A 27,274-nucleotide genomic window follows, 5' to 3' on the forward strand; every position below is an offset into this window, starting at 1 on the left:
GGTTCCAAATTCATATAAGACCTTTGGGGCACTGCGTTTGATGCTTGACCCGGGGCGCCAAATTCATGTTTCACATGGGGCGCCAAACTCATGTTTGCTCGCATCAAAATAATGCTTAGTTAGATGCCCATCCTGTTCACGATTACCAAAAGTGCTTAGAAAGTCTAAATTTTAGGTCAGAATATCAAAAGATTTCATGTCGCTCTTCGCGCTCGCATCAAAATTTGTTTAGTAAGGTGACGAACCTGTTCAAGTGCTTAGAATGTCCAACTTTTTTTAATGTATACCATTTTAATGAGGAAAATTTAAAACCTTGCCAGCTGTAACTTTCAGAGTTCTTTTTATTTTTACAAAGCGTATGGTTATAGGGGTGTTTACATGGTGCAATGAGGCAAGACAAAAAGAAAGAAAAAGAAAATGGGTGCATTATTTCTGAAACAATGTAAGAAAGCAAAGCGAAAAAGAAATCAGAATGAACTAGGGTAAAACATATTCTTCTTCCTTAACATTCTCCTCCCCCTCCTTCTTCTTCTTTTCCTAAATCTTCTTCTTCTTCAGTCTTTTTCTTCTTCTTCCTCTTCTTCTCCTTCTTCTTCTTTTTCTTCTTCCTCTTCTTCTTCTTCATCTTCTTCTTCTTCAGAAGCCCAAGTTTGAACTTCTTGGCTTTTATATAGTTTCGCTCGTCACTGTTACTTCTGCGTCATGCATTTATCTGAATTCAGAGAATTACTTTGATCTAATTAGATTACTAGCGCCATCTACTGTTACATCCACTGTAGTTTTCGACGCGGATATTTTCCAGGCACCGGATAAGGTTAAATGATGCTTGTAAACGCTTAAATTATGAGCTTAACGTCCACAATTGCCCAGCATCATTTCTGCAACTAGCTGCCTGATGCCAAGAGAAAAAAAGACTACCAAAAGACTCCGCAGTAAGTATCTCGTATCTCCTAAAAATGATTTTGATTAATGAACTGCAGCAGTGTAGGTTTCTTGAGCGGCAGATCGATTCGGAGCCCGCGGAGGCCTGTTCCGCTGCCATGCCCGGCCGCGTAGACGTTAGTGAGTGTATCGCTATGCGGCTACTGAAGTCTTTGATTTGATGGAATGTCGCAGTAAACTACATGTAAAACCAAATCTCGCGCTTTAGTTTAGCCTTACTTGTCACGAGTCTCGTGCTTATCCCCCTATATGTTCCCTTCGTCTCGCGATTCTATTTCTAATGCCCCGAGTCTTGGAAATGACTCACACTCGACTGAATACTGTTCCTACTCCTAGGACCTAGCTGGATTGAAATTGAACTTCAGTCTCAGATGTTGTGGTTCTGATATTTTTATGAATGGATGAATGAATGAAGACTGAAGTAGATAGAGGTCTAGTCAGATGAAACTTAAAGTTAGATGTGTACAGTCCAGTACGGTATGATTCCACTATCTTTTTTTTAGCATTATTTGTTGTAAATTATGTTGAGTTAGAATAAATTTCCTGAGACTCTTGAGTTTAACCTAGGCCCCCTGGAGATTCAACCACGTTTAGTTTGCTCAGTCAGTCAAGATCGAGTGAAGTAAAGAGATAAGTCACTCGGACTCACTCCTATCACAGATAAAAAGCAACTTGGGTGTGGGTCTTCTTGCGATTCACTGCCACAAAAAGGTATAAAGTGTAAAGCAAATTCATCAGCTTATCCAAGGGCAAGGTAGGTATTAACCCAGGGAGCTCCGGCCCGCTGTGCAGGCCGGAGCCCAGGGGCTTACCGTGTAATTCCCCATACCCACGGTAGTAGCGTGAAGTATGGTCTAAATAATTTTAAGAATAAATAGTTAAAACAGAAATTAAGCACTTACCACGATTATATGGATGAAGGTCTAACGAGTGGCAGCTTCCTGACATCGAGGCACAGACTGGAACCTCAAAAAACGAAAAGTTCTGTCGTGGTAGCTCTCCTTCTTTCAGAATTCAAAACAAAATGGCCGATCGAGACCGAGGCTATATAGCACTAGCGCATATAGACGTTGTCAAATTCGCGCATGCGCCCTACACCCTCGGTACCGGTCTCGAACGGCCATTTTGCTACGAATTCTGAAAGAAGAGGCGATGGTCGGACAGCGCTCTGCGGCCGCGGATTTCTTCTTTTTTCTCGATAAGAAGAAAATGCTATGCTTTGGAGCGGATTTCTTTATTCTTTTTCTCAATAAGACAAAAATTATATGCCTTGGAACGGAAATTTGAGTGTAAAAATGGGGGTCCCCTCCACGGCACATACCCACTATGCATTATATAGGGTAAGGCGGGGTAAGTTGTGACACTTTTTGCATTTTGCATGTTAGAATTGATATGACTACCCGGTAATAATATTGTAGTATTAAGTACCTTGCCTATAAATTTGATTCTTGGGTTGGGAAATATTTTTCACCTATATATAACTTTCTACCCACACACTGAAAGTCATAGTGACCTTTGAAAAAACAATGTCAAATGGCTCAACTTGCCCCATCTGTGGGGTAAGTTGTGCCACCTTCTGGGTTAAGTTGAGCCACAACAAATATGTACAAAATGTATGCGGGAAGAACCGCATGTCCATTTTTTATTTAAAGTTTTTTTTAATTTGCTAATTCTCTATAAATACTAACATCCTCTAAAAGTAAAAGAATTGTCATGTGAATTTTCTCTGTTCTCCCTGCATATCAATGGCTTTTTAAGGTTTGCTTGTTTTTTATTACACATTACCACAAGAATTACCATGGCTCAACTTGCCCCATGTTGGCTGGCACAAATTACCCCAGTCCGAACTTAATGCGATATTTTCATATCCATTTCTAATGCATCCATCATGTAAAAGACTATGACAAGGATGATAATCCATACCTGGACTAACGATATTGTTCTTATTTCTTTATTACATTGAAAGATGTGTGTGGGTAAAAAGCACTTATGGGCTTTTCCACGGTTACCCACGTTACATTTGGAGACACCTTGACTCATACTTGGAGCTGTAACTCCATTATTATTGATAGGAACTAAACATCTCTTTATCACAACAAATCACACAGTCTGACTATCCTTTGTATAAAAACAAAACTTGGGAAATTTTATTATGCTCCTGTCAAATCTTTGAAATGTGTCGGTTACTCACGTTACACAAGGCTCCACATTAACTTTTTTTGGTGGTGGCCCGTTTGGGCCACCAAAACCTTCAAATAATTTTTTTTGGTGGCCCGATATTAAAGTTTGGTGGCCTGAAAAATATAAAGAAAAACATTAAAATGAATAAATGGGTATAAATGGTTTAACCACGGTAAAAAAAAAATGAAAGAAAATAATAAAACGGCAAAAGAAAGTGTGAGAAAATTCCTTCCCTATATTTGCCAAAATGTTGGAAAAATTCACATTTCATATTAATGAAATGCCTTCCCAAATATTTACTTTCTCAAGAGTTGTTTAAGAAGTCATTTATAAACAAGAAAGAAAGTAACTGTCTGTTTATTTTTGGCTAGAAAAGACCGGAAAAGACACAGCTTCGAAAGAAACCAAGTAACAACATACATATAAATGCACACGTGGGACTGTGATGTACTCACCTATGTGTTTTTATGTGTATTATTTTCATTTGGAAATCGGTCTTTTTAAGTCAAAAGAGAGGTCATGATTCCTCTTTTTAATGCTTGCAAATAATCAGGATACACCAGATTTTAGCAAAAAGGTCTGTAGAAGGGCATTTCATTGGTGTAAAATGTGACTTTGACTTGGATTTTCACAGTTCTGTGAAAGATTTCTTACTAGCAGCAACATTTCGTATTGCAGCTCCCTGAGTCTGAATAGGCTGCTAACGCACAGCTGCTTCAAGCATGCAAAGCTCACGCCAGCCGGCTGGCGCGGCCGGCTGGATAAAAGCTACTTAATGCTATAGCGGTAGGCCAACTTTGTGTGTGTGTTTGTGTGTTGATCAACAAAAAGGGCGCATGACGAACTGACTTGCAATTTGAACTGTAGAAAGTTGATAAATGCGTGCAAAATGGGGAGAAAAATTGTGCTATTCTGAAAACTATTGGTTGCCCGATTCGGGCCACCAAAACTTAATATTTTTTCAATAATGGTTGCCCGAGGTGAATTTCTGGTGGCCCCGGGCCACCGGGCCTCCGCTAATGTCGAGCCTTGCGTTACATGATTTGGACATGCATAAAATGAAAAGTCGACATAAGCGAAAAGTGTCCTCATACAAAGCTTTTATGAAAGTTGATTATATCAATTTCAAAGAAGTATATTAGGGAGACAAACTTTGTATATAATTAAAAAAATTAAGAACACATGGTTTTTACTAGGGGTGCAGATAAAGTGGTTACTCACGTTACGGTTACTCACGTTACATTTTGTCCATGTATGGTCAACAACATAAATGTCACTAAAAATTCAATAATGTGTGTAAAATTCATGTTTCTGTTTCTGTAATAATATGAGTAGGATTTCAGACACCAGTTTATGTTTAAAGTTAACATTCTAAATAAGTTTTCTCCTCTCTTTTACTTATTGGTCAGTATGTTGGTAATGTATTCACTAAACTGTACGAGATCTGGCTTGGGCTGTGTAAATAAAAAAATGTAAAACCCTCAACATCAATTGAAGAACCAGCTATAAGTATAAGTAAGGCAAACACAATTAAAATGTACAGTTCAGATGGGCTATACAGTACAAAGACACATTGAGCTTCCATTTCTTGATACTCTCTGTGTCATTTTAACCTGCATTTTTACTGTAATATACAGCTGATTAAAATGTGTCTGTGAATTTAAAGTGTCCGCTATTATTAGCAATAGACGGTGGATCTAGTTTCTTTGACATGAAGAGTGTCAGTAATATTGATCCTTGCAGAATGACTGTCAAAGTAAAAATGAGATCCCGATACATGTACATCAACTATGGTAAATGAAAAAAAAGCTAGAAACTGATCAACCAATCACACCATCATATCAGGATTAGAAAAGGAGCAGGTTCTTCAAAGTCAATGCAAATTCTGTTTTCAACCAAAAATCATAAATGTATGATTATTTTTAGTTTTGCTGGTCTAAATGTATTTATTTTATGCCGTTTATAATCTCAGAAGAGTCACCAACAAATTTCATTGAAAAAACAATGAAAAACAAAAGGTCCAAAAAACAAGGAAATACATAATTGCAAAAAAACAATAAAATAAATAAGAAATTGATCTGATATCGCATTTTTTTTTCAAGTACACTTGCTAGGGACACCAAAAAGAGTTTTTATACCAAAAATTTGAACAATTGGAGCTTTATTTAGGGAGTAAGAGGGAAAAGTATGATTTCGCGTACTAATTACGCATAAATTAGCATAACCGCTTAATACCAATTTGCATGAATTAAATTACTGTACAGTTTTGTAGATTATGTCCAAGACAACCTGCATGCCAATTCTCGACGCGATCGCGCGGCCAATGGCCGAGATCTGAAGGGGGGGGGGGCCTGGGAGGCCACCCCCCCCCCGGCCATATGAACTCCCAAAATACCCCGGCCTAGATAGGGTTAAGGGCATTCAATGTATTGTTCGAACACTCTTTAAAGTTTGGTTAATCTTAGAAACTTTGAGTCTTACTAATGCACTCTCGCATTGTGAATACCTCTACTACAGTAGTATTCCATTTTTTGTGTGATTGTATGACCACTGATATTTTGATGAAAAAAGAGTCACATCAAAGAGGTGTACCCTCATTTTGCTTTTAATTAATCAAAAATAACTTCACAACTCACCATGAGACTTAAACCTTGACATCCCACAGAAAATGTTACCTAACTTCATAATTTTTACTGGTTACTCACGTTACATGATGGTTACTCACGCTACACAGTTACGTTACAGTTTTTCTTCATCATTTTTAAAAAAATTTGTATTTTTTAATGATTTTGATAGTCATCACCGTGTCAAAGATTGTTTGAAGGAAGAGAATTTAAAATCCCACCAATTGTGAAGAATTTTTCTCTCAGAAAACAAAGTCATTTTTTTGGTTATTCACGTTACATCACCTGAGCAGGTTGCAATATTTATTTTTGAATGAGTACTACAAACTAACTTGAAAAGCTGTTGTGTACTTTAAGTAATTTGACTCTTCTAAGCTTCAGAAATATATAAAGTGGTATGATGTTTCAATAACAAAATGGTAATAAGGCATATTTCATTTTTCACTATTTTCTTGTATTTTGGTACAGAATGAAAGACACAACTTTTGACCATTTTTTTCCAAAGTATACATATGAAAATAAACTTTTTATTTTTTGTTTCTGAAACTATCATGTATGAAGGACTTAAAGTGTTTAAAATTCAAGAAAATATTGAATTTGAATTTTTAAGCTCATGTCCACCAACCTATGGAATTGCCCTTATCCTTTTTACTTTTTTGGCTGAAATTTGTATTTTCCCTCTAAAAAAGTACTTTTTGTTTCAAAGTTGAAAACAATGTGGTGGGGTTAAGGGTTATGTAATGGGTCATCAATGCATGACAGTGATGACACCACCACAATGTCTGACTCATTCATTATTGGCCTGGGGGTGGTGGCTCAACTTGCCCCGCCTTCCCCTACTGAGTGCCCCCCCCCCCCCAGGACTTAAACATATGGCCATTGAGTCCCTGTACAGATCGAGTGAGAACTTCAGTCTCTGTAATTGGTGAGTGGAGCCAACAGAGTTCAGCGGAACAGCCAACATAACAGAGACCGAAGCTTTTGGTCTAATCCAAGGCTAGAACTGTATCCCAAAAATTTTACTGATAATTTTTTATTTTTTTTATTCAACAGCTAAATTCCAGTGATATTGAGCTTGTTTTTCATTGAATCACAAAATCTTACTCTCTGAATAACATCAATCTCAACCCAACTATAAATTTTACTATGTATCGTTCCTAAGGATATTGATGATGGAACCATATTGAAATCATCAAATAGCCTATGTCATTACATCTACTATGAATAAAGAATAATAGCTTCTTTGATATGAGCTAAATTTACAATTCACATGAGAGATAGCTATGGAGGGATAATTTTCTTTTCACACAATTATCATGGTCTGAGCAATTGTACCCTGCCCGGGCTCACTTTGAGAGTACAAGTATTAAACAGTCTCTTGATTTCAAATTCATGTGTATAAAATTACTTTTTTTCATTTATGTGATATTCTAGGGCCTAGATACTTTCTCCCAGCAAATTTGGGTTAGTGAGCTACAAGGTAAGAGTTCCATATGCACCCCCCACTAAAATAGAAAATAAAAATATGGAGAAGGTTCAGAATAATATATCTAGCCCTAATATAGAACTTATATGATGGGAGAGTGGAAATACAGTATACCAAAATATGGCTTAATTCCATCAAATTTCGAGCAAGATCTAGTGCGTGTAATTGTCCATAAACATCGGTTTAGTTAGTCAGTAAAGGGTCTGTGAGTATGGACGAGTCGAACTATTGGCTGATAATCGTTAATTTACTCCTTCCGGTATCAGCGCTTCTCGCTAGCATAGCGGGAAGAAGTCTTGACTGCAGATAAAACGAGGTGAGTTCGATTCCCAACTAAGGTAAGCAAGAGTGAAAAAATCATAGAGAAATCTGAAGTGAACAAACCGGAAGTCTCAACAATCTTTTGTTATTTTTGGTGGGGGGTGCAAATGGAACTCTTTCCAGCTACAACACCTAGCCATAAAAAAAAAATTATAGACCAGACGTCCCGTATTTTGCTCCTTTGTCCTTGCATCCCGACAAACCCTTCCCGGGACGCCTATTTGTCCCATATTTCAGAATATTGAACAAAATGTAATTGATACATAGAAAAGTGAAGAATTTTCATCAAATAACCAACGGATGAAGCAGAGACAGCAATAAAATTGATTACTCTAAACTTTTGCAAGTTCTGCGGTGATTTTCTTGCTACCCAATATTTACTAGGGCAGTTATCTTTGAGAAAATTCTCTGTCGATATCTCGCTAAAAATATCTTACCGATATCGATAACTATTGTCAAAAGAACGATCAATACACATTTTTGTCTCACCTGCATAGCAGAGTGAGACTATAGGCGCCGCTTTTCCGACGGCGACGGCGGCGGCGGCGACGGCGGCGTCAACACCAAATCTTAACCTGAGGTTAAGTTTTTGAAATGACAGCATAACTTAGAAAGTATATGGACCTAGTTCATGAAACTTGGCCATAAGGTTAATCAAGTATTACTGAACATCCTGCCTGAGTTTCATGTCACATGACCAAGGTCAAAGGTCATTTAGGGTCAATGAACTTAGACCATGTTGGGGGAATCAACATCAAAATCTTAACCTAAGGTTAAGTTTTTGAAATTTCATCATAACTTAGAAAATATATGGACCTAGTTCATGAAACTTATACATAAGGTTAATCAAGTATCACTGAACATCCTGCTTGAGTTTCACATCACATGACCAAGGTCAAAGGTCATTTAGGGTCAATGAACTTTGGCCGAATTGGGGGTATCTGTTGAATTACCATCATAACTTTGAAAGTTTATGGATCTGATTCATGAAACTTGGACATAATAGTAATCAAGTATTACTGAACATCCTGTGCAAGTTTCAGGTCACATGATCAAGGTCAAAGGTCATTTAGGGTCAATGAACTTTGGCCAAATTGGGGTATTTGTTGAATTACAGCCATAAATTTGAAAGTGTGTTGGTCTAGTTCATAAAACTTGGACATAATAGTAATCAAGTATTACTGAACATCCTGTGCGAGTTTCAGGTCACATGATCAAGGTCAAAGGTCATGTAAGGTCAAAGAACTTTGGCCACGTTGGGGGTATTTGTTGAATTGACATCATATCTCTATAAGTGTATTGGTCTAGTTCATAAAACGTGGAAATAAGAGTAACCAAGTATCACTGAACATCTTGTGCGAGTTATAGTAGTTTTCAAAATCAGCACTGCTGCTATATTGAATCGCGTGATGCAGGTGAGACGGCCAGAGGCATTCCACTTGTTTATGCATTACAGCGATGTCACATACTCGCATTGGTCAAAATTTTTATCTGCCACTGTACCAAGAACGCTTTAAAATCCGCGTTCATCGGATGTAAATGATTACATAACACCTTTTAACAAACGTATTTAGCATAAATACATCCTCTCCTTTCACGTCATTAGCATTATTTTAGGGTTTATCGATAATTTGGGGGCTTTTTAGACATTGTTCTGAGCAGTCAATGTCTTTCGCCTATTTTCCATTTTGATATCGTGCTGTATCATCTTCGAACGTAAAGGGCAGCAACACACGGCTGTGTGCTACCTTCTACGTTAGTTTGGTACTTTGCTAAAATTGAGCTTGCGCTTGTGATGTTTTCGATTTGATCGAATGGAGTCGAGTGCAGTTACGATGTTTGGATTGTCATGATTATAGCGAAATGGGGATGAAATTGTGTTTTGTGGCTAGTAAGTATTCGTATTTTGTTGCGATTTTAGAGTAATTTCTGTTGCTGTTCTGTGAAGTTTGAGGAAAAATATGTTTTCCGTGATTTTCTGTTTGAAAAGCCACTTTCAAAAGGCTGTTTCCCTGAATTCCTTTGAAATCGGGGAAAATCACTGTGTCCCTACATAATAGTGCATATTATCGACAACGAGAGAAAGGGTATCGATATCGCAAAGTGGCAAAAAACAAGCGATTATCGTCAAGACTAGTGATAAAGATGATATCAATAACAGCCCTAATACTACTATTGTGTAGCCTTCTTTGTTTTTTTATTAAGACCTGGTTCGGCCAATCTGGCTTGGTTGATCTGCTCGGGGATCGTGCTTTGTCCCGTATTTCATTTTGTGAAATTCGGTCACCCTGATTATAGACCCTCTAATTATTTCCAATTGTACATGTTTATACGTTTATACTGCATCTACCGGAAAAACACAGTTGTTCCTGTAGTCAAGTTTCCAGGTCTATCTTGTTGTCTTCCTAGCTTGGATAAATTCGAAACTGACATTGTGCTATGTGCTGTACCAATTAAAGGAAAAGGCACTATTCCCATGCATGAACATAATACCACGCAGACTAGAACTTGTCTAGCTTTGTCTTGAAGCCATTGATCAGCGGGCAAAGAGTTCCAGTCATTTTTCTCTCTATAAACACTGAAGGTGTTTTGTCTTACACTCTTTCTCCTCCTTTTCAGAAATAGCTTATGGATGGCCACGCGTTGCTTGAGTGGTGGCTGATGAAGAATAGGTCTCTATTCAAATCATCAATGCCATAAGTTATTTTATTTGTATACATGTATAACATGGATCCTTACAAAATGGTTGGATGAACCATCTTATCATTAACGGTCATTTTTTAGATAACAGGCACTGATGACTAGTTCTATCAACCAGTCATGGTTTTGAGATGAGGATGGTACACAATGATCCATGTCACTATTTTATTCAACATTTAATGATACACATCATTCTGCTTTGGCATTGGAATAGTTACACTTTTTACAACAGTCCAAATGTCCTCAGTTTTGCTTCAGGCGAGTTAGAACTGTTCTAAAAGTACCTTGTGTGCATAATTCTGACTTATACCCTTTACCCTTAATATACACTGTAGTAGGCCTATTATGCATTGTTGTCTTTTTTTATGATCCTTCTCCTTCTGTACCAGCTGCATCAACAGACAGTGAACGTGAGAACACTGATAGCAGTAAGGGGTCGTCCACAAGCCAGCCACCAAGCCCCACCAAGAAACGCAAGAAACCTCCCGGCCTAAAGGTAATCTCTATTGATCCCTGAAGAAAGTTACATGTAGCTATTCTGTCCATGTGTACGTCCATTAATTTTCAACTTACGGGGAGGTTAGCAGGGAATAATTTTCCTGGTAAGGCATCGCAATTATGCTCCATATTTTTGAAAGACTGCTACAAAAAAAACTCTCTCTTTTTTTTACATAAGACTGTTCAGAACTTAAATGAGAGCTCTTCTTTTATGACCAAAGTGCTAATCAAATTTTGGTATGCAAAATAATTCCCTGGTTAGGCCTCTTTACATAAGTCTGCACCGCTTTTGGCAGGAATCCCACTCACTATAATTAATATTGGCTTCGCTACATTTCTGATGTATTTCTAAGAGGGGAATCCAACCCAAATAAAAACTTCTAGAGGAAAAAGAAAAATCAGACAAGTTGATATATGAAAGTTTGAAGTAACAATATCGGATAAACAATAAGAAGTAATATGAATTTTTATAAGTTGTAAATATTGGTAATCACTACACACATGGAGACTTCAAATTGGCTTTGTCATGTCATAGTGATGTAAGGCAAGGACTACTTTTCCATGTACTCCAATACTAGTACATAAAATGGCTAAAATGTCATTTTATTTTACTTCAAATTGTATATTTCTTTCATGAGGACATAAAACAATAGACTGCCTGGGTTATATTTTATAGATTACTGCCCCAGGGTAACAGGTACTTTAGGAGAAAACCACAAATCCCTGATAATTGAGTACATGGCCTATAGGAAAGTTGTCTTTTGCCATTTGTCATAGTACTTTTAATGTATCCAGTTGCTGATTTGAAATCTACATAGTCTTTATAGGGATCTCAATTTTAAAACGGCCATAATTTTCTTATTGCTTGTCTGACTTCTGTCAAAGTTTTATCATTCTGTCTTATTTATTTCTCCATTCCAAAACAACATTTTATGATCAAGGCTAGATTCCCCTAATAGGTACATGTCGAACTATTGGTAAGAAAGGTACTGAGCACAAACTCCCTGCTAAAACATACAGAGCTCCGACTTTTGTTATAAAAGTACTGACTAGCAATGAAATAAGGAATGGGTAAAAGAGAGACGACTTTTCCATTCTATAAGCACATTTTTCTGGATACCCTTCATACGGTAGGAAATCTGGAATATGATCAAGGAAAATCTTGGAACCTGCTGGAGCGACAGTAATCCTGTCAGCAGGGTTTCAATTCTCGCTACCCCAAATAGCGATTTCGCCGAGATCCGGGAAAATCCCTGTAACGTGCATTGCATTATGGGATAGCTTTTTCGGTATTACAACTTCCTGTTCGGAAGTCCAACGCACTGCATTTGCCATTTAGATCAACAGTGCCGTCATGCACAACAACACAACGTAGCTTTCGCTCGGAAAGTTCGTGATCACAACCCTCTCTTACACTAACAGTTTTACAGCCTTTTCTGCTAAAGTCACTAATTCTGCCTGACGCTTTCCATTGCATGGTATTCATCTGTCAGTTAAGATTTTTTTAAGTTCCGAAACTGATTTTTATCCATTTTGTGGTCGACGAAAAATTGAACGAAATGAATGCTGAATATATTTAGTGTCTAGTTGAATACGATCGTGATGTCAGGCCGGTCGCTAAATGCAAAATTTTAAGATATTCATTATTTGTTTGATTTTTTTATAACCAAATAAAAGCATGAATAAAAATTATTCTCACGTGAAATATATATTTTTTTTTTATTTATAATTCAAATGGAATCAAAACTGACCAAATGTAATAAAAAGTATTATACTCTGTACATATATTACGCTGATTGGCATCGATTTCAGCGTGGTGGAAAACTCAGTATCGCGAACCTCGCGCGAGCATGACTCTAAACCGGAAGTGGTGATGACGACCCGACGGGGTGAAAATTATCTCGTCTCGCGCATTATGAGATTTTTGTTCCTATTTGGGGTAGCGAGAATTAATCCAAAGCCATAGAAGACCATGGTCTCGGATGCTCTGTTTTGGCATTGGTGCCCCTCTCATTGGCTATGGAGATTTGTTGTGCCCTTTTTTATATTTCTTATTTGTGCTGTAACATTAAAATGTGCAATCTAGGAAAGTGGCATTGCCCTTCAAGGCCTGTGTCAGGAGCTTGCCAGGCATGCCGGTCCATGACACAGTCATCATGAACTGGAAACAATTACTTCAGCTTCCCTTCTCCTCTTTACTAGGTGAAAGTTAGAAATAATAATGCAACTTCCTCGGGAAACATTTAAAATTCTATTAATAGAGCCATTCATTGTTCACTAGGTTTATAGTGTCACTGTACATGTAGATTGACTGCTCACAACATCACTTTTTGTTCTTTTTTTTATGAGTATACAGATAATACTAATAATAGGGCTTAAGTAAGAATTATCCACCTCAGTTACTATTGGAAGTGTGGAACCCACACCCACAGGCTAGTTTATAAAGCTGATCGTACTTTACACATGAGTTTACACAAGACTGGTGACCCTTTCTTGTGCTAAATGATGTATCCCTATGCTGCAAACTTGTCCATAATCTTTAGTCATGCATAAAGTCATGCATAGAGTCTGCATATCTTTATGAGTAAATTACAATTCACCAGAATGAGGCAATGGCTGTTTTGAAAGTACTGAGTGTGTTTAAAGGGATGCTCTGGGCTGAAAATGATTTGATTTAAACAGATAAAGAAAAATCAGACAAACAAAACACTGAAAATTTGATCAAAATTGGACGAGGAATAACAAAGTTATGGCATTTTAAAGATTTGCATTACCGGTATTCCGGTGAAACTGTTCTAGGCATGTCTTCATGAATATTCAATGAGCAAATTGATGATGTCATATCCCCACTTGTTCTTTTGGATTTTATTATATATATGAAATTAGGTTTATGCAAATTTTTTCTACCAAGAACTGAAAGCTGATAGTGCATTAGATATTCATTTGCTGCAACCTTTATCATTATAAAGGAGACACATTATTCACACATGTATGAAAAAAAGAAACAATTATGATTTCATGTAATAACATAAGAAAAATTAAAGTGGGGATGTGACATCATCAGCCAATTCAGCCCACCTAATGAATATTCATGATGACTTGCATATAATTATTTTCACAAAATATTACTAAACTTTAAATCAAATAACTTAGTTATTTGTTATCCGATTTTGATGAAATTTTCAGCGTTTTGCTTTGTAAATTTTACTCTGATTTATTTAGATATAATAAATATTTTCAGCCCGGAGTACACCTTTAATTACACTAATGCCCAAACAACTTTGATTTGGGATATTGTTGTTAATTGTAAGTATTTATTGGATGTTTTTTTGACCTACAGGGGCCCGGGAGTGGTTCTGGAGGTGGCAACCTGGCTCCCCCACCTACCCCTAGTGGTGACAACATCGTAGCCTCCAACCCATTTGAGGACGACCCGAGCGGCGCCACTGCAACCGCTCGGGGTCTCAACCTACTAACGCGCCGCCTCGGCCGCACAGCGGCCATGAACAATCAGTTTGGACCTTACGGCAACTCATTTCATCACCAACATGGTATGCCACCAGGTGGTGGCGGCGGTGGTGGTGGTGGGCCTTACCCTAACAACATGGCCAACAGTCACAACTCCAATGGCCCCATGCCTCCCATGATGTACAATAACCCTCAGACTCTTTTCCCTTGTGGGATCTGCCATCAGCAGGTCCAGGATTCGGAAGACGCGGTGATCTGCGTCAGTAGCTGCCATACGTGGTTCCATCGCATCTGCACGGGTATGACGACAACGGCCTACACGCTCCTCAACTCCGAGCATGCGGCAGAATGGGTTTGCGATCGGTGCGTACGGGAGAAGAAGATTCCCTTGGTCCGGCTGAAGACACAGCCAATCACGTAGATCTACGCTTTCTTGCTTATGTTTTGTATATATTGGATTATCACCAGAGGCATTGTTCATATCAGAATGCACTGATCTGTTAATGCCCATTGCACATAGGTAATATGAATTTTATATCCTCTGTGTGTATGCTTGCATTCTTTGAAAGCAATTGTTTTTACCAACAATATTTCAAAGGAATTCCCACACCTTCCTCTGCTTTGTCAAGTTAGACAAGTAGCATTTGAAGTTACATTATTGGCAAAGGATTCTTCTTGGGCATTGATTAGTGGAGGACATAATGTAAATTCTAATGATTTATGGTATTAATTGATAGAGTGTAATTATGTTGAAATTTGTAGGGTCATCAAATTTCTTTTAAACAACCGAATAGATGTCGTGCAAACTCCTCTTTAAAAAAAAAGTATACATGTATTGTTTATTTATTGTAGTTTTGTGACTTGGTGGTGAATAAAGAGGCTCTCCACATCGCTCTTTATACTCCATCATCATCTATAGAGTGATTTCAGAAGGGCTGTAATAAGAGTGTATGGAAGAACCTCTAAACGTGCATTTACAATGATCAAGTTCTTTGGGCGAGGATCAGCATTTTGAAATATGTTTACTGGTAGTTCATATATGGATACATCCTTGAGCCTTGGAACATTTTGTCTAAACACTGATCTGGGCCCCATAACACAAAGGTTAGCGATATTAATCCGATCGCCAATTTGAAATAACAATTCTTATTGGTTCCTAGTCAATGTACTGAGCGAAATGCACATGCAACGATGGTGTTAATAGGCCATTTCATTTAGTGATTAATCGCTTGCCTTTGCGGGCCCTGGATTGGTTGTAAATGAAACAAATCTAATCGCTTTCACATTTGAGCTAAATATTAAAAAAAAAACAATCAAATTGCCTTGAAATATAGGCATGAATGTAGCCTTGCTAATGACCTTCTGACTTAAAAATCAAGTAAGATATCTCATCTAAGAAATAGATATTTTCTCTATCATTTTACAGTACGCGTGAACCTAATACACGCACTTGTAGTTTAAGGTCGAGGCCATCTCAACATTAAGATGATTTGAATAACTAGAGAAAACTCAATCATTACACATCACAGAATGCAGTGATTGTACAAATAAAGTGAACCCATTTACATTGCAGTATTGTGTCTAAGAGTCCTATCCTTGAAATAACCGCAAAATCGGACTTGAAAGGAGAAAATTACCCCCCCCCCTTCCAGTAAAGGATTAGATATGCTTCAGGTATATGTTTAATCGATATTCATTTTTTTATGTATTCTTGTGATTTAGAATGTTAAGCTCTTATTTATTTCAAGTCATTGTTAATAACTCTTATGGTACGACTGTAATTGAAATTAGGCAAACTAATTAATATGGGTTTGTTTGGACAGGAGCCAAAAGACAGAACTTATGTAACAATTTAGGTGTGATCAGTAAGTCTTACATGAGAGACACTTGAAACAAATAATAAAATCAAATGCATTGTTCAAATTTTAAAAAGAAACAAGCAGTGGTCAGTATTGTACTTATAACTGAAATAATTTTGATAATGTCATATTATTGTAAATTAATATTTTCTTTTGTAAGCATTGAACCCTATCCATTTCTTCCACTCATTCATTGGAAGTAAAAATTAATATTTGAAATATACTGTAATAAATGCCAAATTAAAGTGTCTTCCCACAACAATGTAAAGAGGATTTATTGTGAACAAGTTACAAGAATGTATTTAGCTTTTAGTAGTGAGGCATAGCCAATTAGCCACATTGCAGTATATGTTTGTTTTGAAGTAAATTTGTCTTTTATACTGTGAGCATTTTTCTTATCAGAAATTTAAAAAAGCGACACAAATATCATGTTCTGTAATATTTGTCATTACATTTTTCTATAATCTGAAAAAAAATGTCTAGATATTTTATGAAAAGGATTGTCTCAAAATGTTGACTGATGATATTTATATTTTGTCTTAACAGTTTTGAACTCCCAAACCACAAGAGGTTGCACTGTATAAAGATTCTTTGTAATATGGTCAAATACATGTAGTTTAAACTGCACTATGAAACTGAGGATTAAAATATCTTAACAATGTTAAGCAAATCTTCACCTGCCTACTGTCAAAATATGCCATGAAAAGCATTTGTATTCCAATGGTCTATATTAAAGTACTTCTCAGATAGTTTAATACCACATGGGTCATTTGGTCCACTATTAATTTGGTCTAATTGTCGTTTAGTCTAATTCTCAAATGGTTAATTTAATTTAATCATAAAGACTAGTTAGAACAAGTGGGTTATAGACAAAATTGAGAATGGGCTAAATGGCACTTTGACTAAGTGGTTAGGAAATGAACTGGTTACAATAGAGGAAATGGGTTTAGACCAAGTGGGATCAGATCTGGGGCCCGTCTTACAAAGAGTTGCGATTGATCCGATCAATCTCAAGTAAATGGAAATCCATGAATGTCATAATTTTTTCTCTAGGAAATTTGCTCATTCTCCTTTGAAAATCAAAGAGTAGCACCTTGAATTATCAAGAAAATAGTGAATATATGAATTAACCTCATTTCTGCAAAATATTTGAACAAACATATAATTTTAGATGTTGACGTTGCTGGCTTTCCATAGTTGCGATTGATCGGATCGATCGTAACTCTTTGTAAGATGGGCCCCTGATGAAATGTAGGCCATTAAAGTGATTAAATTTACCCATGAAAACGTACCAATGGTCATTTATGAACTTAGAATGGTTTGAGTCACCTTTGAAAAGACCACTTTGGCAGAAGAGAATATCATATCTGTACAAATAAGGCAGTAAACGCAAATCAAACTTCCCAGCATTTATTCTACACACACCAGAGCAGGTGCATTATTTGTTTTATCAAATAGTTGCCCAGAACACAGGTCTTCAAAGGGTCTTATAGTTTATTTTTTTGGTATTCTGTCTGCTGGAGCATGCATGTCACTTTCCGGGGCACACCTGTTTGCAATGTACAAATTAATTTGAATGTCCAGTGTTTCAACAATTTGCAATGCTCAAGATAATATGCCTTATATAATTAATAATGCACCTCTTGCTGGTTTTACTTCCAGTTTGCACAGTAATGATAAAGCATATTGATGCACTGTGCATTCAAGCAGAACTTAATTTTCATCTAACTGGAATTTACCTTTGCAAGAGATAGCCGTTTCATTACTGATTCACGAGTAAGGATTTTACTTTAATATTATTGTTGATTTGCCTGATATGAAATGTTCTGATTCACTTTTTCTGGAAAATAGGATTTTGGACGATATTTCTCATTGTATATTTAAGTTTTATTTACTGTTGGCCTATGGAATATTTATTGTAATTTAGGGAACTGTAAATTAAATTAATGATGAAATTATATTGACATTTTGTTTCATTGCTTTCCTCTAATAATATGAAAATATCAAATCATGGAAGTTTTTGCATGGTTTTTGTATTCAATATGAAATAAAGTAGTGAAATCCTCAATATTTTGGAGCCCTTGTACGTGTATGTAGAGTGCTTAAGTGAAGTGGATCAGCACATATTTTTGTTTTGTGTGTGTCTGTGTCACAACATATTTATGATCATATTTTTTGGTAGCAAATGATGACACCAAATTTGACATAAGGCATGGGGACCTATTACAGGCATGGTTCAGAACTATTCTTGTAACCAGGCCAAAATACACCAGTTTCATTGGGACCAAGTACTTGTAGGTATGCTTGTGGCATATCCCTGGGCCCAGGCCCCCAGGAACCAGTTCCTACCAAATATGGGACATTGGTTGTTTTCTCATGCCAAAATGTGATGTCCAAAGCACAGAAATATAAAAGAAAAGTGTTCTAGAGCATCATCGTTTGAATACTCTATTTAAAGGACTTTCACAATTAGTTGTGCAACCATTTGCTACAATGCTACCATTCACCTGTATATTTTGTACATGATCACAACCATCGCAAATAGTTGCACGACAGATTGCGAGACCCCCTTTAGAATCAATAAACACATACAGTATTTATTATATTTGTGTTGATGAGATCATGTTAGTTTCATGTTACATTTACATTTGCCAATGTTGAAAACATCCCCTTTCATTTCATTTTTTAAGGCTATACATGTTGTATTTATAATCATGGAACCAACAATTTTGAAGAAAAACGTTCAAATGCAAATTTGTCAGTCGTGACTGTCTAACTTATCTTTGTATATTGTACAGAGTACTTATTGAAATTCTTATGAGGTTTTAAAATTACAACTTTGACAACTAAGATTACCCAACTTCACTGCATTCATGTCTCATTATTTGTTGTTTGAAATGATTTGTACGCAATATATATGGAGTTGTATGTAAGAACCATAGTCATATGAAACAATAGGGGGTCAAATTGACCCCCACCGCCATTAAAGTAGACGTATAGTCCACCCAGCAAAACGTTTATTGTTCCAAATAAAAAGAGGAAAAATCAAACAAGCATAATTAAATTTAATCAAAATCAGATTAAAGGTCCACCTCAGAAAAATGTTGATTTAAATCAATAGGGAAAATCAGACAAGCATAATGCTGAAAATTTCATCAAAATGGGATGTAAAATAAGAAAGCTATGACATTTTAAAGTTTCGCTTATTTTTCACAAAATAGTTATATGCACAGTTTAGTCACATGCAAATAAGAGAATCGATGATGTCCCTCACGCACTATTTCTTTAGTTTTTTATTGTTTGAATTACGGTATACAATATTTCAATTTTTACAGATTTGACAGTAAAGATCAACTTGACTGAACAGTATATGTTTAACAATGGTAATTCCACATGTTCAGGGAGAAATATTTGTTTCACAGGACAATGAGGAGAAAACAATATTTCATGTTTCATATAATAAAATACAAGAGAAATAAAGAGTGATGTCATCAGTTCCCTCATTTGCATACCGACCGGGATGTGCATACATTGTATTTTGTAAAACTAAGCGAAACATTAAAAATGTTTTATCTTTCTTATTTTACATCCGATTTTGATGAAATTTTCAGTGTTATGCGTGGCTTTTTTTAATTTTAATTTTTCTCTTTTAATTCAAATCAACTTTTTGTTGGGGTGAACTTGTCCTTTAGATATAAAAATTTCATGACTATTTCAAGTTTTGCTTATTTTTTTACGAAATAGTTATATGCAAAACACAGTGACATGCAAATGTCATCTCTGACTTACCACCACTTATTTCATTTCTTTACAGTATGAGTCATAGAATATTGATTTTTGTAGAGCCGACGGTATTGAACCTATTCATACGTTACAATAAAGACAACTCCACGTGTTCATGGAGAAATGAACCTTATTTAACATTCTGGTAAAGAAAAAATGCAATATTCCATATAATAGATTGAAAAAGAAAACGTGAGTGGGCGACATCATCAGTTACCTTATTTACATATTAATCAGGATATTCATGTTCTAGTAATTTTTTTGGGTGATATTCTGCAAAACTTTTAATGTCTTCATCCTGACGAGACGTTTGTTGTAATAAAAGCAGAGAAATTAGAGGGGAAAAATGTAAAGGTTTGATTAAACCCATCAAAGAATAAGACAAAATCACAAAATTTCAATTCTTTTTTATTTGTGATGTCTTATGCGAGCCATTCCCCCATTATGTCATGTACATGCAATATACATTCCATCAATTTAAAAAAATGATGTGTCTGATATATTCCACCCTATTAAATAAAATCACTTTCAGTTTCTAAAAAAATGACATTTTGGGGAACTTTTCTTTCATTTTTTTTCCTGCTCTAATTCACACCAACTTTTTGTCAGAGGGATCTTCCCCTTTAACTTATGGTTAATGGCGTCTCAAGGAAAACATAAGAATTGGATAGGAATATCAACTCTCATTTTGACAACTGATCATGAAATAATTTGAAGAGAATCTGATGCAATGACAACCCCCAAGTGTTTGTATCTGTTCACCAGAATTAATCTTTGGCCAATCGCTTGAAAGGATCTTGCAAGGACGGTCTTTCATGTCACCACTCATGAGACACCGTACAAGCCTTTTGATCAACTTCTTTGCAAAAAATCCATAATTTATAAAAGTGAATGAAAACCATCGTTTACAAATAAATTTCATGCCATTATGAAAATATTATTTTAAAAGAAAACTGAATGATTTTAAAACTTGATTCTAACTTAAATTTACAACTGATTCATCATAATAAAGTTGGAGAGAAAAAGGATTTGAGATCCTCATCAAATGTATGGAGGCCTTACATGGATATCTTCATATTGCTCATCAATGTGATGTAAATGAGCTATACTTTTCAGTTGCCACAAAACCAAAAATTAAAGAGAATTACAGGATAATATTGCTGTACAGCATCCCACTATGAGCTTTCTTTTTTGGGCCACGACATCAGCCAATACTATTTTACTAGTTTTGAGATCCAAAGATATTAGAGAGAACATTATCACTAATAAATCACACCACATCAAATTAGCATTAAATTAGTATTATATTATACTCATCAATGTAATGTGATCATGTTAGCAATAAAACTTTCTGATGGGAAAACGCAACAGTTACTAAAATATTTCAGAGATTTTTTTTACCTCTGATACACGGCATATATGTCTCATTATCTATTTGTTTTTAAATTAAAGTGCAAATATATAATACTGGAAAACAATAAATTTGAAAATAACACAAGAAAATTTATATACTTTTATTTATTACACAGTATCAATCAAAATTGTAAAACATAACTAGGCAATTTTGAGACAAAGTTCCCTGGTAACTTCAAGTTCTGCAGAAATATAAATATCTTATTTTATCAATACAGGATTATTTTTTGTTGATATCCTCATATCATTGATCAAATTAAATGTGCCTCCTCAACATAACCTGTCCGTGTTTGACACAAACAAAAAGTACTCTGTGAATGTGAAGTGTGGAATTTCGTCAGAAAAAATTTAACCAGAAATCTTGTCAGCTTCATTCTCTACAGTCACTTTATTCTTCTTCTGTACTCTACACAAAACCACCAGTATCATCATCCTACGATCTCTTTATAGTAGAAACTGAATGTCATATGGGTCCAAGTAGCATAGAGCTTAGAAACTGTTTGTGGGATTGCTTTATGGGGTTGATTGCACCGATTACTGTGAGTGATCTATCACAGTTATCTGCCCCACTATCAATCACTAAGCTTTATATTACAGGGCCCTGTTCACTCTGTTTTGAGTTTTCATGGTGTTTAAAATGGCAATTTGCTAAAACCAGGCGCTGTCATAATCCATGGAATCCCTCTGATATCGCTGCATCTACGAGACTGACTCGGGGGGACTGAACCTCGGAATCGGATCACAGACATTCCTTTGCTTGACTCAGGCAATGTCCGAACAGGGATGACTAGGTGATGATTTTTCCATAGGGGGGGGGGGGGCGGCGAGCACAAGATAACAAATGCACAGCATCTATGGGATAATAGATGCTTGATTCGCCCCTGGGTGAGAAGACAGCACCTATTGCTGCATTAACACTGCATAGAAATCAAATCCCTCCATAAAAGCTTACACTGGGAAGTCTTTATTGGCATTGTCTATCTCAGCTCGGAGTTCCAAATCCTCTCATCCATGGGACTACAAAGGTCCTCAATACCAGTAAGTCTTGCCACGTTTCCTTGTTTCTTTGATATCATATGCTTCCATGAGCTCCTCTTCGACCGTCTTCAATGAGGGTTCAAATGTTCTTTTACACACGTCCTCTGCAACAGAGTCTTTGGGTTGCTCTGAAATTCAAGAATACAAAATGGATATAGTTTGATCATCATGGTAATCTGCCACTTGGTTTACTCTACAGTCTACACCAAATTTGTCTAATTACCGTTTGCTATTAACTCATCAGGTGGGGGTTTCATAGAGCTGTTCATAAGTCAAGCGCGACAAGCGACTTTATGAATGATAGGTGATGCGTTCTTGGACATTAAATTAACACCAATGAAAATTTGGTGTACATCATTTAGCAAATTAGTCATAAGAGCGTTGAGAGTGTTGTTGGCTCAGTCCGTAACGCGTCTGCCCGTCAAACCAAAGATTGTGGGTTCGAGTCCACCCCGAGGCGGATGACTGAATCCAGTGCGTTGTCTGTAAACGTCTCTCCCATGTTTCATAGATGCAGGCTATGTTACAATCGAAAACAATCCATCCCTCGGATAGGATGTTAAATGGAGGCCCTGTGTAGAGGAGAGTCACCACCTTTGCACGTTAAGAACCCACTGCACTATTCGTATAAGAGTAGGAGGAAACCCCGGTGTAGTGGTCCACCTGCACTCCCCCCCAATCAGTTATATCAGGAGAAGAGACCTGCGGGTCATAGTGATTCAGTTCGCTTTTCGCCTCCCAGGCACAGGTGACACCAAACAAATAATAATGATAATAATAAATAACTTACAGAGACCTTTATGAAACACCTACCTGGACAACAACCAGATTGTGTACCTACCATTTGGTCCAACTGTCACTTACTAGTATAATATAGTAATATAGTATGGACTGTTTTCATCTAATACTGGTTCCTACTTTGTCTAATATAAACTTGGTCTATCTGATTAGATGAGCTGTTGATGAACCAAATCAGTAGCGTACGCAGGGGATGGTTACAGGGGTTCAACCCCCCCCCCCCCTTTAATTTTTTTGTGCTACCCAAAACCCCTCCCTAAGATTTCAACCCCCCCCCTAATAAAAAAATTCAAAAACTTTATTCATTTTTTGTTTGCTTTTCAAATTTTCGGTCGTACAAAACGACTTAAAATTTGTAGTGAAGACCTGGTTACAGGGGTTCGACCCCCCCTTTAATTTGCTTGCTACCCAAAACCCCTCCCTAAGATTTTGTAGTGAAGACCTTTTTGTTTTTTTTGGGGGGGGGCTTGTCAATATTTCATTCAGCTTGAAAACCCTCCCCTTTTAAAAATCCATATGCTACTGAACCAAATATTCATTTGGTCTTCAACCAATTGCCTGCAAACCATTTGGCCTACTTGCCATTTGGCCCATCAACCATTTTTTTTTTCTTCCAAAATTAGGCAATTCCCATTTCATCTAATATCCATTTAATCTATTCAGCATTTAGTCTATATGATTACAAAAAAAAATGATCATGAATCCAAATTTCATTTGACAAAGCACAAAAAAGTGGAAATTGGAAAATATGGGTAATAGACTACCTGAATGTAAATGATAATTAGACTAAGTGGGCATCAGACTAGGTGTAGTGTTAGAACAAATTGATAGCAAAACAAATGGGTTTAGCCCATGTGGTATTAGAGTCCAGGGATTACAAACTAGTAAAACATCTTCAGAATTTCTAGGGATAAAATAAAGGAATTTGGATGGAAAAACACTGTTTTCAAATTTTCTGTCATGGACATGTGCTATAATTATGATTTGGGGTAAAAAAGTATTTTCCATGAAACATGCAGCATTTACATTAAAATACAGCATAAAATCTGCCAAAAATGAACAGTTGGAATAACTGAAAGTAGACCAAGTGAGACCAAGAGTATTGTATATAAACCGGGGTACTTTGGCATACGTTGTTTCCCTATAACAATACAATAAGGACACAATGAAAGTGTTTCCTTGTTCTTACCGACATAGCTTTCCTTGCTCTTGTAATCTCTGGAATCAGAGTCTACTATTGGTATGGGGATGATTCTCCCCGTCCGTCTGGAAACCCGTACCTTCTCTCCTGCTTCCGTGTACCGGAAATCAATGTCCGTTGGTTTGCTAGTAATAAGCACAGTTAAACATTATCAGCTAAGCTTTGAGCAATTATCATCACCAATCACATATATTGTCTTGCCAATCACATACACGTAGTTAAATAAACACAGAATGTGTTAAAATGCCAGCATGAAATGACAAGGAAAAAATTGAGAATTAAATTAGCTTCAAAGAATTATTTGATTTATGTTATCTTTGTCATGAAAACTTATAACATAAAACCCAGCATTCCAAAGACATCAGACATCTGGGTCCTGCCTTACAAAGAGTTGTGATCAATCCAATCCACCCAAACTATATAGAAATCCTTCATTATTGTCATAATTCTTCTTTCAGAAAATTTGCACAATGTCCTTTGTATTAAAGTCGAGCACACTGAATTGTCAAAAGAATGATGTATAAATAAATATATAAGTATACGTCATGTTTTTTAAAACAAAAATGCATTTTAGATGTGCTGGCATTGCAGGCTTTCCATAGTTGTGGTTGATTGACTCCATTACCATTCTTTGTAAGATAAGGCCCTGATTCCTGTCTTAAAAACAAAACCATGATTTACTTACACAGGTAAGATATACCTCCAGGGGGGGGATATAATAATTTTTTTACCAGGGCTACCTTTTGAGCTCACAGCCCAAATTTTGCTACATTAGATAAGAGTTTATACTAAACCCTATGGGAATTTCAGGAGCTTTTTATTAGTTTTCCCGGGCTTTGTAATGCATTTCAGGGATGGATTTGCCAGAGCCCCCATGTAAATTTGTTTCCCTATAGCATTCAAGATCTTCAGTCCTCATATTTTATATCTTTAAGGACCAAGAATTATTAAAACTGAGGATTTGGAAATAAACACTTAGTATGAAAAAGTATTTCTGAACTCACTTGTCTGAAGGGTCCACAAGTGCAACTTCCCTAACATCCAAGGGTCCTTCACTTTTGACCATTGTCCCAGAGTATCCTGGCATTCTCCCTATCCTCCTATAATGCTGGAAAATTCATCGCGAACAAGAAATTGGCAACAAATTCTATCAACTTGCTTCAAGTCAGATCTAAGGTGAAGAGTTAAACTGGAAGATCCCATTCTGTACAAGATGTCCACCAGTTGTGTGGAAAATCAAGTGTTTGTAACCTTACATGTAAGAAATATACAAGGTGCAATATGGGTTGGACAGAGGTTGGAACACTAACACTTGTTCATAATCATTGCAAAAACATCTCTAAACACTTTACATTTACATTAAAAAATGAAAATTCTGATATACTTACACAATTCAAGCCTTCAACGATGACCCAATTTCTCTGCTTAACAATATCTAGGACAAGTCCAAGTTTGCTTGTATCTCTCCCCTTCAAGACCTGAACCTAAACAGGCAAGACAAGATAGATGGGATGAATAAAAGTAGCATTATTGTATGTATACCCATCCCCCTGCCCCACCCATTGAATGAAAATAATCAGACACAGTCACGTCATTTGATTATAATTTACACAGACATAAGCAACCCAAAACAACAGAGAATCCATATAAAAAAATAAAACATGGCTACTCAACCGTTTTTACTATTGTCCTTGCGGACTGTGAGTTTAAGTCGAGTGAAGACCTCTGTCAAAGAACGCTCACTCGGGAGTGTCCGCTATCAAATTTGCAAGATCTAATGGGGCTTGTTTTAGCTGTTGTAAGCCAATGTATGAAGGGTAAATTGCCAATTCGTCCATTTGGTCTAATGCCATTCCGTCCATCAACATTTCGTCTAACAACCATTTGGTCCAATAACCATTTGTTCCAATCATCACTTCATCTAATCACCAGTTGGTCTATGACCATTTCGTCTCATAACCAGTTGGTCTAATATTCGTTTTATTTTCATTCACTATGCCCAATTAACACAGTCTAATTAGATCAAATGGTATAAGGACTAATTGGCGATTGGACCAACTGGTTATTAGACGAAATGGTGAGTGGACGAAATGGCAATTAGACCATGTTGATATTGGACGAATTGTTGGTAGACCAAATGATAGTAGACGAGTTGGCAATTGGACGAACTGTGGCATTGGACCAAATGAAAATAAACCTGCACAAAGGCTATGGCCAGCAACTTTCTTTATCCCATTTCTTGATACTAAGAAGAATCTTCTGTTAACAGCACAGTGATTATGTTGATGTAAAATTTCAATTTTTGATATTTCAGGTTGTTAAACAAATTGCAATTCTTTACATTACAAAAATGACATTCTTGAGATCAAAAAGTGGGGAATGCAGAAGAAAAAGGCTTGCTACAAAGTATGTCAGCATATGCTGGTCAAAACATCTATGTCTGACAGCTACTTTATCACTAATATTTTGCAAGAGAAGAAACATTTCCTTTATAAACTTCAGCATTTTTTTATTCATAGCTTCACCCCTCCCCCCCAAAAAAAAAATCAAACATGATGTTTTTAAATAAAGTTGGCGGAGTACAAGACAAGACAAGACATGACTCTGCTGATGTCAGTCTACATTTATATATGTAGGCAAAAGAGAGAAACACTGTTATCTTTTACAGAAAATGTTTAATCTTGTCACTTCTTTAGTTTTCAAAATGCGTCACATTTTAGGATATCTATACTTACCAAGTCACCTCTAAAGATCTTCCATTCGTTGATTGGTTCCACCTGGACCTTAGGACGATCCCTCCCGGGAAGGTTCTGTATCTGGGCCTGGATGGTCCAGGGCCTTGACATGGTATAGCGGTAGTGTCGATTGACCTTCTTCCAGGCAGGGATCTGCTTCCTTGCCATGAGCAGGAGATCCGTCAGGCGCACCATGGTAATTTGCTGCGTTTAGAATCTGGATGGTT

At 36.6% G+C, this 27,274-nt stretch overlaps 2 protein-coding genes across 2 annotated transcripts; one reads left to right on the top strand and one right to left on the bottom strand.

Annotated features, from left to right (window-relative positions):
* Positions 1-756: 756 nt before the first annotated feature.
* On the top strand, positions 757-18,939 carry LOC129262322 (protein pygopus-like). Its single transcript, XM_054900426.2, has 3 exons — positions 757-932; positions 10,644-10,750; positions 14,093-18,939. The coding sequence occupies exons 1-3, from the start codon at positions 896-898 to the stop codon at positions 14,639-14,641; spliced, it is 693 nt and encodes a 230-aa protein (XP_054756401.2). The 5' UTR covers positions 757-895; the 3' UTR covers positions 14,642-18,939.
* Positions 18,206-27,274, bottom strand: LOC129260429 (large ribosomal subunit protein uL24m-like). The gene is made up of 5 exons (XM_054898407.2): positions 27,048-27,274; positions 25,701-25,796; positions 25,317-25,420; positions 24,301-24,437; positions 18,206-22,441 (listed from the first exon to the last, which is right to left on the bottom strand). The coding sequence occupies exons 1-5, from the start codon at positions 27,240-27,242 to the stop codon at positions 22,305-22,307; spliced, it is 669 nt and encodes a 222-aa protein (XP_054754382.2). The 5' UTR covers positions 27,243-27,274; the 3' UTR covers positions 18,206-22,304.

Source organism: Lytechinus pictus, chromosome 5, assembly GCF_037042905.1.
Source record: "Lytechinus pictus isolate F3 Inbred chromosome 5, Lp3.0, whole genome shotgun sequence".
Classification (NCBI taxonomy): Eukaryota; Metazoa; Echinodermata; class Echinoidea; order Temnopleuroida; family Toxopneustidae; genus Lytechinus; species Lytechinus pictus.